The following is a 20,344-nucleotide window of genomic DNA, read 5'->3' as shown; positions in this document are numbered from 1 at the left end:
ATCTATTCTCTGCCTCCTGAATCCCAGCTGATTGGGAGGAAATGGGGATTTTGCAGTAACCTTCCCCTGGAGTGGGGTGGGAATGGAAATTTTACAGGATCCTTCCCCTGCCACGCCCACCAAGCCACACCCACAGAACCAGTAGTAAAAAAATTTGAAACCCACCACTTGTAGAATCCCACAACCAGCTACAATGTTTGCAAGTGAAAGTAGACAGACTTCTTGAAAACTGCTTTTATCTGATCTATAACTCATTTGCAAGGTACATACATCCCACTGGATTTTGAATAAGACACAGCCATTCAGATCATACTTAATACTAAGCCATAGGAGATTCAATCATAAATCATACATTATAGTTGAGCCCAAGAGTGTACCTAGCCAATGTCTATCAAGAGTTCTTGGTCTTATATACTCATGGATGTCATAGTAAGCAGATTGTGCTCAGTCAGAATTCATCTATCTTCCTCACCCACCCCTTCTACAGGCTACTAATTTATTCAAAAGTCATTTTAGCGTCTGTTCTTTTCTTATCTATTTCTCTTTTTTCATGTCCTGTTCGCTCCATTTAAATCCAGTGTGTCTAGAACAGTGGTTCTCAACTGTTGTGTGTGTCGGTCGTGACCCCTTTGGGGGTCGAATGACCTTTTCACTGGGGTCGCCTAAGACCATCGGAAAACACATATTTTCAATGGTTTTAGGAATAATTTTAAGGTTCGGGGTCACCACAACATGAGGAACTGTATTAAAGGGTCGCAGCATTAGGAAGGTTGAGAACCACTGGTCTAGAACATTTACCATGCTTAGGTTTCTTTCCAGATTCTGATATTTTTAAATCATCTCTTTTTTTGCCCCTTGAATCAAGATATATCTACTAATTATACTACTGTTTCCTCTTTCTATTCTGTATTAGAAACAGCAGCTTTCTATTAATTAGGAGTAAATATTTTTTTTCATTTCATTATACTCCTTTTCCTATTGGTAATGAAATACTAACTTTGGATTCCTTGGTGCTGCCATTAAAGCAAAGGCTGCAAAGGGAAAAATGTTATTACAGCTGCAGGCTGTCTATTGACTATTGGACCTTCTGAAGTTGGTATGGTTGGTATTTGCTCCACTTAGCTTTCAGTTGCTTGTGTATTTAAGTCTCTGCACATTTTTCCAGCCTCCAATCACCAACTACCCATAACACAAAGCCAATCCATAACACAAAGCCAACTCCTTTACATTAGGAGAATGAGTATAAGTAGGACGTCTTTGAACTTCCCTAGGAGCAAGGGCAAAAGGCATCAACTGGCAAGAAGAGAAAACACTGCAACACCCAGCTACTGGCCAATTTATGCAGTAAAATAAAAACAGGAATGGAAGGTAACCCAAAACCCAGGATGGTGGAGGAAGAAACCTAGCATTTCTCATGAATCCAGGGACAGAATGCAGATGATTCTGGCTAGTTTGGAGCTTGGAGTTCCTCTATTCTCTCTCTTCTGGAAAGAAATACAGTTGAGGGCAATGTGGAGAAGAAACATAGACAGAGATGAAAGAGATAAGAAGAAAGAAATGCCATTCTTCCTTTAAAACAAAAACAGAACAAATACACATTCCTAAATGAATCCTTTCCAACTGCTTGCCAACTCCCTTGATTCATCTTGCGTTTTTAAGTTGTATTTCAGCTTGTCTGGCTATTTGAGAAATAAGATGTGTTCATACAGCAGTCTCTCAACTCCCCATCTCTCCTCATTTCATCCAGCTGTTTCAAACTTCTCGGATTTTTCTGCTCTGGATTAAGTCAAATTAATTTTCTAATTGTGTAATGGAGGTCATAGTGATTTGCTTTATAGATATATTGAAAGGATAACAGAAATTAGGACTTGCAAAGTATATTGAAAGACAAAGCATTAATAACTGTGTCCTAAAACATGGTAGCTCTGATTTAACTATTATTTTAGCAAAGGCTGAAAAATACACTTTCAGATGTATATGTGCAAGCATCTAAATGTATGGGGAGCAAACTGACTCTCAGACCAGTTCCTTTATTCACTTGGTGCATTTAGTTAGTCATTTCAATGGTATCATAAAGCCTTTGTAGTCCTGAAGTGCAGCCTCCTGGGATCAAATCCCTGGTTCAGTCAGAGTAGCAGTCAGACTCTGGTGGACCTAATACTGGAAGTTTCAGAAGGAGCAGCAGGCTGTCTCACCGTGTGTGTGTGATCTCTTTATCCCATGTAGTGTTGATACCAGATCCAGTTCCTGAGAACTAAGAAAAACGACCTGTTATGGCTCCTGGCATATGCCAATATTTGTTTTACTGACAAAATGAAGAATGGATGGGGAGGGGGAATGTACCAAAGCTGCTTTCATTTTGCTCTTTCCATAGGATCTTTAATTCCAGTTGCTTCCATGCAAAAGATAGATCCCAACAAATTCGTTTTTCTCTTAAAGTTCTAACCCTCATTTTCCTCCAGAGCCTCTTCAATGGTCTCTCCATTGGCAATTTCTTCTTCGCTGCTGTCAAAAACGCTTGCTCTGAGGTTGTGTCTTGTTGTGGGGCCTCGTTCCACATTGCAGCATGTTCTCACCTTGGCCGCTTGCTTCTTGGGAGGCTGCATTACCTCAAGGGCAGGATCGTTATTGCTCAAATGCTGTTTGTTTGGACAGTTCCTTAGGTGCTTGATGTTCTTTCCAAGAAAGCAGGGCATATAGACAAAGGGGTATGCTAGCAAGAAACGAGACCATTGCTTGCGTAATTCAGCCTTTACCTGGGGAAAAAGGGGAAAAAGTTGACAGTTAGGATTATAGCAGTCTTTTCCAACTGAGAATCTTCTAAATAAGAGCTGTGGCTCAGTGATTAGAATGCAGTATTGCAGGCTAATTCTGCCGACTGCCAGCAGTTTGATCCTGACAAACTCAAAGTTAACTCAGCCTTCAATCCTTCCATAAAATGAGGACCCAGATTGCTGGAGGCAATATGCTGACTCTGTAAACCACTGAGAGGGGGCTGTAAAGAACCGTGAAGCATTTAGATATAAATCTTAATGCTATTGCTATTGCTAACACAATATAGCTATTATATAGCAGGGCTATTGGTAATTACCGAGTGACTGATTTCTGTCTCTCTACATTCAAATATACGTACATCCATCAGATTAAACAATCCCATATTCATCTGAATTCATCTGTTAATCATATTTTTATTTTGCCTCAGCAATTCAGCATGACAAGTGAAAGGCATCTAACCAGTTAATGTGGAAATGGGAATGGGAATGGGAATGCATTTTCTCCCAATACTCCCAATATCACTACAACCCATTTTACACCATTTTGCAAAGGGGCATGAAAAATCACTGAAAAACAGAAGGAGGGAAATTCTTGAATCTGCTCTGTCAACTTGGATTACATCCGCTTTTCTCTACTAAAGAAATGGGCAGCCCAAAACCTCTCTCCATAAAAGAGGCCCTCCCAGGAAGGCTATTGGCTTATTCCGTAGCATGACAGACTGTGCATGATTCTCACAAGTTCATCTGTTCTCAGAGAGGTGGCCAACTTGCTGGGTCAAGCCGGGTCTTTTCAACTATTACAAGTAATATGATGGAAAAATTAATAATTCTTTAATCAATTTTTCCATAACTGAATGATCATAAAGAACCATAAGCCAGTGTGTTCTGAGCAGCTGGGGTTGGGATGCAGGGCTGAACAATGAGAAATGAAAAAGATGATGTACCTCGCCATTATAAAAGCAATATAAAAGTGCTACGAGAAAACCCTGGAAGAGAAAGAGAAAGTAAATTAGATTTGAGGAACATATGCCAAAGTACAATTTGACTTTATATAATCAGAGAATACTTTTACAAAAAAACTACCTGAAATATGAGCCATCATGCTGGCAAATTGAACATAAATGCAACTATTTTCCTCTTGCTCAAGAATCATTTTTGCCTCTTAACAATCATAAAGATTTCAACCTGTATCCTTCCTGAGTAATCTGCTTAATTTTACATTTTGCTGGAGGAAATGTCTGGCTTGCTATTTTAAACCACAATGATTGGTTACAATAAAAGATATCATTTCTCCCTAATCAGACTTTTTTTTACCTTATACTGTGCAGGAAAACTTGTAATTTAAAGTTTAGGGCACATTACATTTATGCCTGTAGAATTACATCTCTCTAGATTCTAGAATGTGGTTGTGGAATCTTGAAAGGTGATCATTAAATTTAAAAAGTTTTCCAAAAGATCAGTTCATCTGCTTCCGCACTTATTATGCACGTTTTAAAATTATCTTTTCAGAACTACCCATATTGGACTGATATAAATCTAATATTGTTATATAAATATAGGTTAAGGAAGATACTGAATTTGTTGAGTTTTTTATTCTTTTTTGGTAGCAATGACAAACTAGGTTTGCTTTTTGTTGTTGCTTTTTTGTCTGCTAAGTAACAAAGATTCCGTTTATTGAAGGCATTGCTAATTAAGAATTATCATTATATATATTAGCCAGATCTGTTCTTCTGACTTATGAGGAAATGTAGAAAATTTGAATTTGGCAGTCACTACTGTACTTGAAGATTGTTTCAAAAGACTCTAACAAATAATTGAAATGACAATAGTGAAAAATCATATTAGGTTTGGAAAGAATTCTAGACAAATAATTTAGTTTAGTTTAGTTTAGTTTAATGTGATTTATATGCCGCCCTATCTCCAATGGACTCAGGGCTGCTCACATGAATAAAATGCACAATTGCACATTAAAACAATATAAAATTAAAAGTCCAAATTAAAACAATTTAAAATCAATTTAAAATCTATTAAGAAAATCCCCCGATAAGTCCAGGCTGCGAAACAACCAGGTCTTCAAATCACGGCAGAGCGAAGGTCAGGGGCCATCCGGAGCTCCAAAGGAAGTTGGTTCCAAAGGGTTGGTGCGCCCACAGAGAAAGCTCTCCCCCTGGGGGTCGCCAGCCGACATTGTCTGGCCGACGGCACCCTGAGGAGGCCCTGTCTATGGGAACGCACCGGGCGATTGGAGATTGTTGCTGGCTGCAGGGGGTCCGACAAATATCCCGGGCCTAGGCCATGAAGGGCTTTATAGGTGATAACCAGTACCTTGAACCTCACCCAAAGGGCAACCGGTAGCCAATGCAGGTAACGCAGGAGGGGTGTAACATGGGAGTGTTGGGACACTCCCATCACAACCCGCACGGCCACATTCTGCAGCAGTTGAAGCCTTCGAGTGGTTTTCAAGGGCAGCCCTAGGTAGAGAGCCTTGCAGTAGTCAAGACGGGAGGTGACCAGCGCATGAGTAACGGTGCATAGGGCATCTTGGTCCAAGTAAGGGCACAGCTGGCGCACAAGGCGGACCTGGGCAAATGCCCCCCTGGTCACGGTCGCTACATGATCTTTCAGAGACAACCGTGAATCCAGAAGGACACCCTTCTTTAATGAGATGTTGGTATTTTTAAGATTATGCTAGATATTGTTTATTAAGTGGTAGAAGTTTAATGTTTGTATCAAATCCTATTTTAAAAATGTATTAAAATATATTTTAAAGATTCTTTTATTATGCATCATTTATTAATGAGCTGTGATAATGGTTTTTGATTATTATTTTTCTCATCTGCATTCTGTAAAGGTGGTATTAAATTTGTTTAACTCATTTCCATCACCATCCCAAACTTACATGGAAAGAGCCAATGGTTAGCTGGATGAAGGTTTTGACATTCCTGGAGAATCCTTCAACATGATCATCCAAAATGAAACTAAAAATAATCTCATGAATTCCAAGTAAAGGTATTAACACAAGAGTTGACCTTGCCAACCTTAAAAGAAAAACAATCACCAACATGAATTAAATTCTTGAAATAAAACTCAACAAGAAACACATAATGGAATTATGACAGTCAATTCCTTGAGGCATTGATTTGGGATTAATATTAGATTGGGATTAACATTAGTGATAATTCCATAATAAGACTGCAGCCCTGTGATTCTTGGAACAATGTCTGAGTAACTTTAGAACCAATTGTTTCTCCCTTTCAAGGTCACAGACAGGGCCTTCCTTGGTCTTGGAGAAGGAATCTGACATTGCATCCCCAAACTTTGTGAAATTGGGAAAAATCTAAGTTTATAAAGCTCTCCAAAGGAACCTAGTGAGGGTTGAAGGAGAAGACAAAGGGCCTGGGAGTAAGTATATTTCATTTGTTTCTGTTTTAAAATACTAAATAAACCAGAAAGAGTGGATATGGTTCTCTTGTTTCTGCCCTGATGATATTCAGTAGGTATAGTTTTAGTGACATACCCCAAGGTTAGAATAGTTCTACTTTTTTCTTAGAGTTATTCCTTAATCCTTCTACTTTATGATTTCTACTTTAACCTTCTTCCTGATATATATTTACCAGGTGTACATTTTGGAATTGTGGGTTTGTTAGTTTGTTGCATCTTACATTCTGTGCAAAGTTGTCTAACCTGCTAATCAAAATAAAACATGATTGGTACAGCATATTGTCCCACTTTTCACTTTAAAATTAGTATCCATTTTGTTGCAATTTCAATTTCTTTAAAAGCAACACATTCTTCTTAAAGAAAAAAGCAAAGATTCTTCTTGACCTTTAATAACAAACGCATTTAGCAAAGTAAATCAATGTTTCTTAATCTTGACAACTTTAAGATGTGTAAATCCCTTGGGAATTGGGCGGCATAGAAATGCGAGTAAATAAATAAATAAATAAATAAATAAATAAATAAATAGCTGGGGAATTCTGGGAGTTGAAGGCTACAGATCTAAAAGTTGCTAAAACTGAGAAACATTGATATAAATCTTTGCAGATTTTCATTTACATTATCAGGTGAGTGAAATGTCAAACAAATATGTATTACAATATTGGCCAAATATATAGACTCCCATATGGCTGTGAATCAAATCCAGTATTTTTTTTAAAAAAATGGTGCAGAAAATTATAAGAAAGTAATATCTACCTGAACTTATAGTCACGAAAGGTCATCTGCTGAGCTTTAAGTTTGGAAAGTAACAGTTTCAGAATGTTCAGGAAGATGCAGAAATTAACCTTAGAAAACACACATCAAACATCACAGTTGGTTTTTCCAAATACGATAAAATTTTGTTTGTCTGCAAAATTATTTCCAACAGGGATTTCACAAGGGCAAGACAACTGCAGACTGTTTTCAATAATTTTAATGTACTGTATTGAGTCTCGGCTTTCAAGTATTTCCTATACAATGTTGTTTCTCTGTCCTGCTTGTTATTTTGAAAGCTCAAAGCTTACTGATTGGAGATTGGGAAAGGAAAGGTGTAATAGTGAATCAAAAATAAGAGAAAAATGCTGAGATTTAGTACTAGTGATTAAATGGCTGCTACAGAAGAAAAATATATACAAAATATCCTTGAAAATAAAGAATTTTTCAAATGTCGTATTGCCACAAAAACAATAAATAAACATGTTTGACTTTTCTTACTAATTTAGAATGATGCTAGTTATTGGACACAGATCCTTCCTGCTAAGTTGCTGCTTGGCAACTCTGCACTCCTGTTAAGGAGTAATTACAACTTAACATTGATACAAGATATAATATTTGCAAATATCTACAGACTTTTGAACTACATATTTGCTACCTGAAACCTGATAGCAGAACAATAGGAATTCTTCATGTCTTTCTTACATTGGAAAGGCAACTCTATGTAAATGGAGGGTTGGTATGTAAACTGATGACCTGATGTTACTTATGATTTGCAAACAAGTTGTTTATAGATGTTGGACTCTAACTCAAGTTTGAAAGCTCTTGCTGAACCTCAATGATTTGAGTATTAATCAGTGTACAGTAAAGAGTTTCCCAATCCAGGGGTCCCAACTGGATTGATTACAGGTCCCCATCATCTTTTTCCTTCTCCTGTCATTACATCTCCTTGAATTTTGTAAATTATTTAAGGTGCCTCTTTTGTCTTTGCTTATCTACTCAAGTATAGGGAAATAAAAGCAATATTATATTGGATTCTCTGCACAATATAATAGTAAGCAATTTTTCAGTGATCCTTACAACAATGGAAAATAATATGGGTCCTCGAATGATCCACCAGACTATCATGTTCTCATTTGTTGACCAGCATCTAGAAAACAAATAACATTTTATTATGTCATGTAATAACAAACGATAAACCACATTTGTTATTATTTTTTTAAAAAAACTTTATAATTCATCTTGGTGAATTATAGAATTGTATCAAAACTCATATGAAAAGTTTTAAAAGCTTCAAGGAAGATCAGCAGAACTGCTGTTATATGCAGGATCTCTCATCCCTAAGACCTTATGTTTTGTTCTCTGGGAAAATAATCCATTGAAAAGATGGATTACACTTTTCCCCCAATGGCCACCACAAAAAAAGAAATTTAGCACTCGAGACTTCCTCTTGAGATTCCTTCAGAACTTCTGAAATTGAACTCATTTATTCATTGTAGAGGGATGGACCTAGAATCATATAAGTTAGAAATTATTCTGAATCTCTGACACCTGATTCAGAATGTGATAGCCATCCATCCCTCTTCTGGTGGAAAGGAATATAGTGTTATTGACCAGAGGATCAATAGCAAGAAGAGGAGGAATCAGGAGTTCTTCAAAATATTCAAAACCCAGAAATGGACTGATCTTCATTTCATGAGAATTGTTTGTGGCATAGTATAAAAAGTACCATCTAGATTTTTATACCACTAGACTTTACAAGGATGATAATATAAATAAGGTATATCTTTGGCACACTTTAGTGTCAAAATTTGTTCTCAGTTCTGCAACACTTTAGAAATTAAAATTAAACTTGATATGCAACTACAGGGATTTTGGAAGGAAGAATTGGATTAACTCAACACTAACCTTTCTTGGTTTCTAACAAATAATCCACTGGAAGTTTTCAAAAAGAGATTGGACAATCATTTGTATGAAATGGTATAAGGTTTCCTACCTGAGCAGGAGGTTGGACTAGAAGACCTCCAAGATCCCCTCCAACTCGGTCATTCTGTTATTATATAAATCCCAAATTCTTCCCTCCTGTTTTTTAGACTTTTTAAAAAAAATCTCTGATGGTTTTGGCTGTAGCAGACTATAACACAATTTCTTATTTATAATGGGAATGGAGATTGCCAATGGACTGAGTGAAGAATAGTCTGCTGTTAGGCTGGATAGACATGCATTGACTCTAATCTTACCATTTGTTTAGGGCTATTCACAGCCTAAGATATCTTTGTGTCAGTGCTGTATACATCTTTGCAAACTGATTTCTGTTTTAACATGATAAAAATCTCTGTCCTTTCTTGCCGTTTCTTGTTTTCTGTCCTTTTTTTCCTGCTCCTCTTTCAATCTGGAGTAGGCCATAGAAGTGATTTTTGCTGCATTCTAACCTTTCTAGTTGGTATATTTTTAAAAGTTACAATTATTCCCTTAATCAAGAATGTGTTTAGGAGGCTGCAAACTTTTTTCGTATTGCCTAGCAATGCAGCCGCAATAACAAATGGTTGCTAATCTTTAGTCTAAACATTGTGGGAAAATAAACAAAAGGCTCTTTTTCTATTGGCACAAAAAAAGGCAAGAAAAGAAACAATGAAACCGATTAAGGGAACATTTAAGAAAGTAACTTACACATTATGCTCCAGTTGGTATTTTAGTATTCCCCAAGGAGCTACAAACAAAATTGGAAAACCTGAAAAGAAAAACAAGAGGTATTCTTGTATGACAAGACCTAATATGATTTCTGAGGATATCAAGTCTTTTGAGTTAAAAAGCAGTTCTTCTAGTTTGGTTGGTTTACTATTGCCCTCTTCTATTTTTTCCCCCAACTTCACAGTTTAATATATTATTAAATCAATATAACAAGGATACCTGATACATAAGTATTATTACTAGTTATGTAAATAAAGGAAAGACTACTGGCCTCAACAATTTTGTTTTCCTTAGAGTTTGTTCCTTGTAAAAACCCCTTTTTACTCCACTCAACAAATATGTTCATAGATATTTGCCTTATGGTTTGCATGTGCTTTGAAAGTCTCCAAGCAAATAATGGCAGCAGCAAACTTCAAGACTTGCATTTACCTAATAATTTGAAGTAAAAATCAAGAGCAAGTTTAGCTTCCTATGCTGACTGGAATATTTTCAACAGGATAACAAACAGGTAATAAACCAAAGATTAGTTTTGTCTCATCCCAGCTGAATAGCTGAACCAATCATGAAACTGACTGAAAGATGTAAACCTATCACTCTATCATCTTCTTGGAAAAGTCCAAGCTTACCCCATCCAATGAAGATGTATCTCAGCAGCTGATGTTTCTCAAACAGCACAGTAGCTACTAATAACCTGTAGAGGTAAATTCCTTCTACTAAAAGCCAGTAAGAATTTGCTCCAACAACATATTGCATGAAAAGAGGACCCATCTTGCATAAGGCTAGTTTCTGCAAAAATGAGACAAAAAGAAGAATTAATAACACTGTGCAGAATCACAGGAGGGATTAATTTATTTTGCCCTTGAGTTTATTGGCTGCAAGAATACATGCTACTTGTCTGGAAACAATTTGTCAGTCATTACATTTCAAGTCCATAGGGAAAAGAATTACTAATACTAAGCAGGTTGAAAACTCATTCAGAAGTTTAGTGTTTGAATTTTGTTCCTCTTTCCTTCTCCCTTCTTTTAAATTGTCTCATTTGGGGATATCATGTTTTAATTTATCGTGTTGTGGTGCCGCAGTGGTTAGAATGCTGTATTGCAGGCTAATTCTGCCAACAGCCAGCACTTCAATTCTCACCAGCTCAAGGTTGATTCCGCCTTGCATCCTTCTGAGGTCAGTAAAATGAGAACCCAGATTGGTGGGGACTATATGCTGACTCCGTAAAACCTCTTAGAGAGGACTGTAAAAGCACTGTAAAGTGGTATAGAAGTCTAAGTGCTATTGCTGTTGCTAGTTTTTCTGAGGGTTCACAGAATAGTAGTCTATAAACAATGTGTACTGACAAAAACAATTTTAATCTGCTACCTGACCTTGCCTTTATACATCAATTATTGTTGCTTAAAATTAGCCACTAGATTTCAGGCGGTAAACAAGGGATGAGCATTATATAAATGCTACGAATGAATGTAGCCAGAAAATATAACCCTGCAACTGTTATTGTTCCTGAATTTAAAAATGGACGTGGGCAACAACAGACATCATTCTTGCTGCTTCGGTCACTTAATATGAACACTGAGAGTGCCTGCTGCAATACCTCTGGACTCAAGGAAGAAATCCATCCACTTTCATCAGCTGGCCTTTCTGACTCTGAAGAAAGAAACTTGTAAGTACTGCGTGTTATGCTGTCTTTTATTAGAACTCCTGCAGCTCGGAGGATAAACGAAGCAAAGAGATTCATATGGATGTAATTTCTCGTGCAATGCAGTTTCCTGAAGGGAAAGAGAAGCACAATCTATAAGAATGTCACAAAGTTTGTTATAGTTTTATCCAAAAGACCAATGTGTTCTTTTCTGGATGCGAGTGGGAAATTATACTCTTCTTTGAGGATGAGGGTGGCCTGCCTGACCAAGAAGAGTGTTACTGGACTGTTTGCTTAGCTAATTGTGTGGCAGGTGAAACCGTGTATGATGCCATAGCTAGGGCGTGTCAAATTTTTCAACTTTCAGTTTCCAAACATTAGGTGTGCTCAAAAATCCCAGCGAGCTTTCACTGCATTTGGATTATTCTCCTGATGTCGTGTTCCTCCTCTCAACAGAATCAATTTTTCCCAGTTGCTGCACAAATTAACTTCCGTTCAAAGGTTCCATTACAAAGAATCCTATAGTGCACTGTTCCCTCCATAAAGTGATCAGATTGTGATAGGATGTACAGGTAGTCATTGGCTTACAACAATTCGTTTAGTGACCATTTAGAAGTTACAACAGCACTGAAAAAAAACAACTTATGACAATTGTTCACACTTATGATCATTGCAGCATCCTCGTGGTCATGTGATTAAAATTCAGATGCTTGGCAACAGACTCATATTTATGACGGTTGCAGTGTTCCAGGGTCCTGTGATCACCTTTTGTGACCTTTCAACAAGCAAAGTCAATGGGGAAGCCGGGTTCACTTAACTACGGTGTTACTAATTTAACAATTGCGGTGATTCACTTAATAAGTGTGGCAGGAAAGGTCATAAAATGTGGCAAAATTCTCACTTAGCAACATAAATTCTGGGCTCAATTGCGGTCATAAGTCAAGGACTACCTGTACTCAGATGTTCATAATCCTGTCCCTGACTGCTCAAACTTTCTTCATTGCGTTCCTCTCCTGTATGCTTCTAGTACAGCAGGGATTGTGAGGGTTCAGACATTTTAAAGGGTGAAAAAATGGAATCATCATTTCAAAAAGCTCAGACTTTTAGCACTACTTGAAACCTCTTATCTTAATATAATCACATTAATATTCCTGTATTTGACAAATGAAAGCTCTTATTTGCAACATAACCAGATTCCAGGGGTCAATTAAGACAAATTAATGTACTGTATTTTGGAAGAGTCCTTATAGAGGAATGGTTTAGATATAATTTGCTAGGTAGTAGATGACTTCATTGTGCATCTCCTTCACCTCCTGAGGACCTGCGTTGCCTTATGCATAGCAAGAATAAATGTTGATTTAAAACAAAAGAATTATTATTTGCAAGACGTTCCTGCTAGTGTTTATGTACTGGAAAATGTTCTTCTGGTCTGAACAGAGAAAAGGAAAAGGTAGCTGTTTAGCTGAGAGTGTAATAATGTTGATGATTGCAATCAAATTGTCAAAGTTGCAGTATTTTAAAATTCTAATTCATTTTTTTTAAAGAAATGCATGCAGGAATATAAAACTGAGCAGGACTGAGCAAAACCAGAGCAACAAGCGTGGCAGCTGGAATCAAAAGTTATCACCACTCACCACTTATCACTCATCACTCCAAAAGTCTTTAAGAATTCGGTAACATTAAACATTTGTTCCTTGGTTCTGGATCTTTTCATTTAGCCCAATTCAGAGCAACAAAAATGACATAACGAAATTGAAGCTTGGTCTAGTACTAAAAGGTAATGTATACCAAATACTAAAAAATAAGGAGACTTTAGATTTTTATGAAAATATCCTTATTTAACCTTCATATTATAAAATCCAACTATGGAAGTGATCGTTTGTACATTTTAATTTGAGAATATTCTTTCAATTCCCATGACATGTTTACAATAAATAGATGTGATTTCTATAAGCAACACATGTTGCTTATAGAAAGGAAATCGTGTAAAAGAGAACAAAACTCAGAACTTGTGCAATAGTCTGGGACGAAGGTTAATACCTTTGCCTAATTATAATTCAAGGGGAGTTCTGTTGGGTAGCATTGATCCACAAGGAATTGGCATATTTTGAAAAGCATCAGTGAAACAGGTACAACAAAATGTGCCTAAACTGTAGATCGTACATAGAAAAAGCCTGATGTTTGTCTTGCTTCTGCATCTTTGAAGCATTCAAAGATTATTTGTCCATTATCTAACCAAGAATCATAAACAATCATTACAAGACAGCCCTCTTCCTTCCAAATACTTGGCCCTTTAAAACGGAATGATTGCTGTACTCTTCATGAATTATATAAGCATGTTTATATAATAAACTTTGGGATAACTAAAACTCTAAAATGATGAAAAACATCAACAACAACTCTCATACAACACTGAAGAACAAATCAAAGTACTATGTACCAAGTTAGAAATAAGCATTGGAGAAAGGTTGAAGACTCAGTTCCATGGCATATTTTTATTAAGCCACACCTATACAAAACTGATCATATTTTCATATGAGAGCCAGTTTGGAGTAATAATTAAAGGCACCAGGCTAGAAACATGAAAACCAGGAGTGTTAGTCCTGACTTAGGCAGCTGCATGGCCTTGGACCAGTTTCTCTGTCCCAGACCCAGGAAAAAGGCAAGAGCAAACTACTTCTGAAAATATTGCAAAGAAAACTGCAGGGACTTTTTTAGATAACAACAGGAGTCAAAATTGGCTCAAAGGTATCAAAACAAACCAATCCCCATATGGAACTATTAAGATTTCTTTTCATTTTTCCTGTTCTTTCTGTTCCTATTCTCCAGACTATACACTTTGTTACATTAAGTGGCCTCTCGTTAAAGTCTTTGCTACAACTTTATCTTCTATTAGCTTAATGATACTCTTGTATTATGTGCCTATTATTACTTGGTTCATTACTGATATGATGTAGCATACTTCAAACACAACATGAATCCTAAGGCTTTGATGACTTTGTGAAAGGGTACTCAACACATCACTGTAATATTTAGCACAAAGTTCATTTTTTAAAAAAGAATAATGTCCTTGCCATCAAGTAAGAATATTAAATCTTTTAGGCAAACTTCTGCGGGTTTTTCTACTTTCTCAAGCTCAGTAGTTGATGTATTTCATTGCTTTTATGTGTGAACATAAAATTATACAATGCAAATTACAAGGGAACTGAACCAAGTACATGAGGTTCAGGATGTTTTTCATGGTCAGTTATAATTCTGTTCAGTCAAAATGATTTGAGAGAGTTTGGATTCTCTCCTCTCCCTTCCTCTCATTACAATCTGTACTGTCCTATTCTTGATAGTAAAATTTTAATTGTAATTTAGGAAGTCCATTGTTCCATTTACATGTGGATTTTACTAACTATCTTCCCTCTTGAACTCATGGTAAGGTTGTTCGCTTGTATTTAAGCTGAGCTGGCAAGACTTCCATTCTAGGTCATCAAACCTGAGAATATGTGAGGCTGGCTTGGTAGTAAATATTTGTTTACAGTAATAACAATAGCACTTAGACTTATATACCATCCCATAGAGCTTTACTACAGTCTCTGGGTGGTTTACAGAGTCAGCATTATTTGCATATTGCCCTCAGCAATCTGAGTCCTCATTTTGCCAATGTTGGAAGGATGGAAGGCTGAGTCAACTATGAGCCCTGACAGGATCAAACTCCAGGCTGTGAGCAGAGTTAGCCTGCAATACTGCATTCTAACCACTGCACCACAAGGGCTCCTAAATAAATAAATAACCGAATGCAGTGATTCCTCAACAATTCCTTTAATTTCAGTGTTGTTTCTCTGTGGTTGACATTTCCAAACTAGTCATGACTGTCACAGACTTATTTGAGGAAGGATGATTTAATTCTGATGCAAATACTTTTGGCCAAAAAATTTGGGTGATAGGGTAAATATGCTAGGATAAGATATATTTCAAATATTTTCAATGTTTGAGATGTCATTGACAGTCATCAAAAACAATTATTTTACTAAGGCATGAGATATGAAAAACATTTTTTTCATTATTTGAGTAAAATCTATAATTTTGTAATTCATTCCTCTGACCCTCTCCAAATTCTCCCTGAAAGGTTCCCTCATCTATTTTTCCTTTGTTAATATCTAATTTGGCCATTGTAGAAAGACATTTTTTACCTCTTTGTATATTTCATAGTCTGTGATCAAGGGAAATCCTTTGGGAAGATCTGACATCATCTCCTTCTCTGTTCTAACATATGTGGTGATGCATAAATCAAATAAATAAAATATTCTAATGAATAGTTTAAACAGACCATATTCTACTAAAAAAGAAAATGGTTATACTGACCTAAATAACAGCAGAATGAAGAGTGCTAAGACAAGGGAAACAAGAGAAATAGAATATCCCACAGTAGAAAGTTTTTCAAGCACCATAAACAATGTAAGGTCTTCTGGCTGAAAACAACAAAGAAACAACATAGTTAATGTAATCAAGTTTTCCTGAGGGAGATAAATTCATAAATATCAGATATATGTGCCTAGTTCCCAATACAGCTACTACTGTGTTGACACATACAGCTGACTGCAAAATTTTAGGCATCCCTGGTCAAACTACATGAGTGAGAACCATCACTCATACTACAGTCATCATCCATCCATCCATCCATCCATCCATCTATCCATCTATCCATTTATCAAAATTCTTAACTACCCAAATCCCTCATAGAGGGAATATGGTAATTCAGATGACTGTAATTCACTCTCTACGGCCCTTTCCTTAAAGATCACTCTGAAATTTCAGCTGCGATACCTCTGGTTTATTACCCTTATTGTAAATCACTTTGAGTCCATTTCCATTTCATTCTCTATCCCTCTATCTTTTTTAATTCTTGGGCTTTTCTTCTAACAGGAGAAACAGGCAATCAGAGGAAGCATATTAAGATACAAATCTGATTGCCTAATGCTACAAACAATGAGGTTACTGCCCACTTCATGCCATATTTAGAGAAACACTTAGCAGTCAGTAATTGAAACAGAATGCTATATTTGATTATTGCTTCTCCAATGACAGCTCCTTATGTGCTCCAAAGTGCCAGGACAAAGGAAACTCAAAAACAGGAACTAATAGCAGTCAAAACTATTATAAACATAAGTTAAAACAACCCAAATACAATCCCAAAAATATAATAAAATATAACAACATTTTAATACTTTAACACAGGGTGTGCTTCTATTAACAAAACTGGATATGATGCAGTTTTATGACTAGTGCACAAAACTTAGCAATTAAAAATGTGATTTTAGAATGTCTGTCATTTAAGAAAACTTCAGCATGGCTAGGCATTCTTTCCATTCAAGGACACATTAATTGAAAATGCAGTTGCACATATAATTTATGCTTTATGAAAATATGTTCTAGAGTTTCAGGTTCACCAGAGGAACAAGGACATTGTTTAAGTACTAGAGGGATTCTATTATATCTGCCATTCATAACTGCAGTGGAGAAGGCATTAAAACGTGCTGTGCAAAAAACCTGTAATGGTGTCAGTAAGAATTATGGTGTTGCTACCAAAAGAAAAATTTTCCATCATAAAAAGGCACTATATTCTCTGTGTGAGTGTGTTTTTCTGTCTTTCTGTCTTTCTTTCTTTCTTTCTTTCTTTCTTTCTTTCTTTCTTTCTTTCTTTCTCTCTTTCTCTCTTTCTTTCTGTATCTGTGTAAGAGAGATTTGTTTATTTTGTTTTACTAGCCAAACCTCCATTCTATATTGACTTCCCTTCTTCTTTATATAGGACCATTGTGGAAAATAGATCATATGCACTATCTAATCACTGTGCATGTTCCTGAGTGCTTCTATATTTTGTACCTGGGAGCCGTAACATTGTTAAAACTATACTTCTGAACTCAACTTGCAAAAAAATCATTACAAGTTAGGGTTCTTTGGGGTACAGAAACCCAGTATGCAAATTCTCAAAGGAGGATGTATAGTCAATAAGGAAACTAAATCAAATGTGGAATCTTGCTAAGTGTATTTATGGCTTGTCTCTCAGATTAGTTTGATGTGCTTCTTCTGAATAAACTCTGTAGTCTGGAATCCCAAAGGAGAGAGGGATTCTTTTTTGTATTGTGGCAACCAAAATTGGATGCAATATTCCAAGTGTGGTCTTACTAAGACCTTGTAAAGCAATACTAGAACTTCACTTGATCTTGATTTTATCTCTTTATTAATGCAGACTAGGATTGCATTGGCTTTTTTGGCTGCTGCCATACACTGTTGGCTCATATTTAAGTGACTGTCCATTAGGACTCTCACAGTTACTGGCATTAAGCCAAGTTTCACCTAGTCTATATTCAGTAGGCCAAAAGTAGATACCCAGTAGGCCAAAAGAGGATTCCCAGAGAAGATTAAATAGTGAATGTGTCTCCCATAAAAGACCCTGCTCACTTTTACTTTGAAATGATTCTCCTCAAGGCATTCTGAGCGATTATTCCAAATCTCTGTTGTATTTTCGATATTTTGCCAAATCCCTTGGTCCAAGCAGACTCTGTATACGTTCCTTGCACTTCCTAAAAGTAAACAGACACAAGCTCAAAGGTCAAGCCATGCATTTCATTTTTCAGCCCCGGTTTATTGCTATCACCCTTTCATCCCATGCGTGGAAAGATCAAAAAAAGGAGACTTGGCTTACTGTAGGGTAGCTCTTTGTAATGTCTGTTTATTTGGGAGGTAACTGTAGAAAGCTTAATATTTCTCAGTGGATTAACACTGCCAAATCTGCACAATTCCCTATTTTTAAATATTTTTAAAAGCCTAAACCCATGGGATAAGACTGTATTTCTTTAAATAGCTTTTAATATCTTTGTCATGCTTCAAATGAATTGCACTTGAAGTTACAAAGCATTAATTAATTCAACATAATCGGGGTCTTTTTCTATGGAAATGAATCTCTGGTCAAAAGTGTCTCTCCATCTCTACTGTCTTTTGATATAAAAAAACAATTATATTTGAAGACATATGAAAACTTCCCCCCCCCTGCCCGTTTTCCATGATTTTTAGATTGTTTCATGTTGTTTCTTTCCATCAGTTACTGTCACAATCATTTTGTGATGATCATGCTTATATAAACACAGTCAACTGATCTTTCATTTAGCCAACAGAATTCTTTCTAGCTCTGCTACTTATGTTCCCTTTGGCTAGAAATAAAAATGTGAATATATCAATCTTGTATTCTGCTTCTGGGGGGTTGGGATGTCTTCTAATTTCATTATATTAAGCATTAGCTAATATCCTAAGAAAATCACTCCAGATTTGCCATGTTAAGCACACAGAACTACTGGTTCTGCATAGAAAGAACTTTGCACTGGCATAGACGTAGTAGAATGCCATACCATATCTTTACACCATCTTAGAAATGACACAATCACTCCTGTTGCAACAGTTATGGGTACAGTACTTCCAAAGACTGTTGAACTGCACCCAATTTTGCTAGCAAGTGGTAAAAGATGATGGGAACTGTAGTTCAGGACTTCTGGAAAGTCAGAGGTGCCCCCTCTGAGGCTTAGATGTTTAGTTTTAGGGACTGTTGCAAATGTAGGAAGGTAATCAAGTTCCAGATTTTAATACCACTACTTTTATAATTGCTATACTCTGTACTGATGAAAGCAGAATCAGATTGTAATTTAGTTATTTTTCCAAAAGCTACCAGATACTATTAGCACAGAAGAATTTCATTTTAGGTCATGGTGTACCCAACATAAAACTCCAAAAGGGAAGGAAAATTATATAGTGTATTACAATTTAGCAGTTTCCAAGTTTGCATTACCATTTTTAAGCCACGGTAAATAAGATGGACAAGCAACGGAGACATTTCCTGGTGGCGAATGAGGCCAGCAAGCAAACTGATCAAAACTTCCATTACAATATATTCCTGTGAAGAAGGAAAGAGAATATATTTGAAAGTTAACTAAATGTTACAAGAAATAGATCAACAAGGAATGCAATATCTCTAAACTAAGCTCTACAGTAATTATGTTAGTAATATATAACTTTGCATATTTGTTACTTAGTGTGAACATAAATTTACTTTTTGTAACCAAGCTACAACAGTTTCTGAAAATAGGTTTACATGCTGACCATAAGTAGTATATTAAGAGCACCAGTTTCCAACTTATTTTTCTTTCATAAACCAAACAGATATTGTTGAGACCAAGCCAATTTTTAAATGAAGCCATCTCACTTTTTATTTCTTTATCACAAACTTAGTGATAAAGTGTTTTTAACACTAACATTGCACCATATTGCAAACCAACATGGTTGGCTGAGATTCCAGGTAGATAGAAATGGTAATTTCGTTTAGGACACTCATCTGATTAAACTAACAATATCAAGACCAATCAAAATAAATATAAACTGTCAGATCGAAACCATGACAAATAAATTTAAAAGGCATGGGAGTGTAAATATAAAGTAAATTTCCAGGGGGAGGGGCTTTACTTTTCCTCTCTTTGTCTTTTCTTTATCCTTTTTAAAAAATTTATATACATCTTGAATGTTACATGTAAAAAAACCCATCCCTCCCTCCCTGCCTCCCTCTCTCCCTCCCTTCCCCCTCCCCCTCTCTCTATATATATGCACTTTTTGCTGTTTTCATTTTCAGAATTTCTTTAGCCACATACTAAAAGCAAGTACAATATGGTAAACCACAGAAAGTAATTCAAATTGTTCTCAGGAGGCCAAAAGGTTAATCAGAAAGTTTAAAAATGAGTAACAACCAACATTTAGGTAAGGCAGACAAATAATATTTCAGCTAATTATCATCTTGGCCAGGTCAGAACTTCATGTTATATGTCAATAGGATATAAAGATGAGTAAAAGGAAACTAAGAGAGAAATCAGTAATTTCTGATGAAAACATGAAAGCAGCAATAGCTCATTTTTTATTCCTAGCAACTGAATAGAATAGAATAGAATAGAATAGAATAGAATAGAATAGAATAGAATAGAATAGAATAGAATAGAATAGAATAGAATAGAATAGAATAGAA

At 36.2% G+C, this 20,344-nt stretch overlaps 1 protein-coding gene across 2 annotated transcripts in view; it reads right to left on the bottom strand.

The window, feature by feature from the left end:
* Window positions 1-219: 219 nt before the first annotated feature.
* Window positions 220-20,344, bottom strand: part of GLP2R (glucagon like peptide 2 receptor) — a 35,728-nt gene continuing 15,603 nt past the window's right edge. The window contains exons 3-13 of one of the 2 annotated variants that reach the window (XM_087887249.1): window positions 19,124-19,228; window positions 17,746-17,867; window positions 15,649-15,755; window positions 11,251-11,425; window positions 10,283-10,442; window positions 9,636-9,696; window positions 8,046-8,115; window positions 6,969-7,057; window positions 5,674-5,812; window positions 3,719-3,760; window positions 220-2,756 (exon numbers count right to left, since the gene is read on the bottom strand). In XM_087887249.1, the coding sequence (XP_087743375.1) occupies window positions 2,442-2,756; window positions 3,719-3,760; window positions 5,674-5,812; window positions 6,969-7,057; window positions 8,046-8,115; window positions 9,636-9,696; window positions 10,283-10,442; window positions 11,251-11,425; window positions 15,649-15,755; window positions 17,746-17,867; window positions 19,124-19,228 (1,385 nt within the window). In that variant the 3' untranslated portion in view covers window positions 220-2,441. The remainder of the gene's footprint in view (window positions 2,757-3,718; window positions 3,761-5,673; window positions 5,813-6,968; window positions 7,058-8,045; window positions 8,116-9,635; window positions 9,697-10,282; window positions 10,443-11,250; window positions 11,426-15,648; window positions 15,756-17,745; window positions 17,868-19,123; window positions 19,229-20,344) is intronic. The other variant, XM_087887250.1, reaches the window with a different exon arrangement.

This window comes from Pantherophis guttatus, chromosome 2 (genome assembly GCF_059756535.1).
Source record: "Pantherophis guttatus breed Tessera chromosome 2, ASM5975653v1, whole genome shotgun sequence".
NCBI classification, from domain to species: Eukaryota; Metazoa; Chordata; class Lepidosauria; order Squamata; family Colubridae; genus Pantherophis; species Pantherophis guttatus.
The sequence above is the reverse complement of the archived record's forward strand: the minus strand, read 5'-3'. Positions and strand labels throughout refer to the sequence as shown.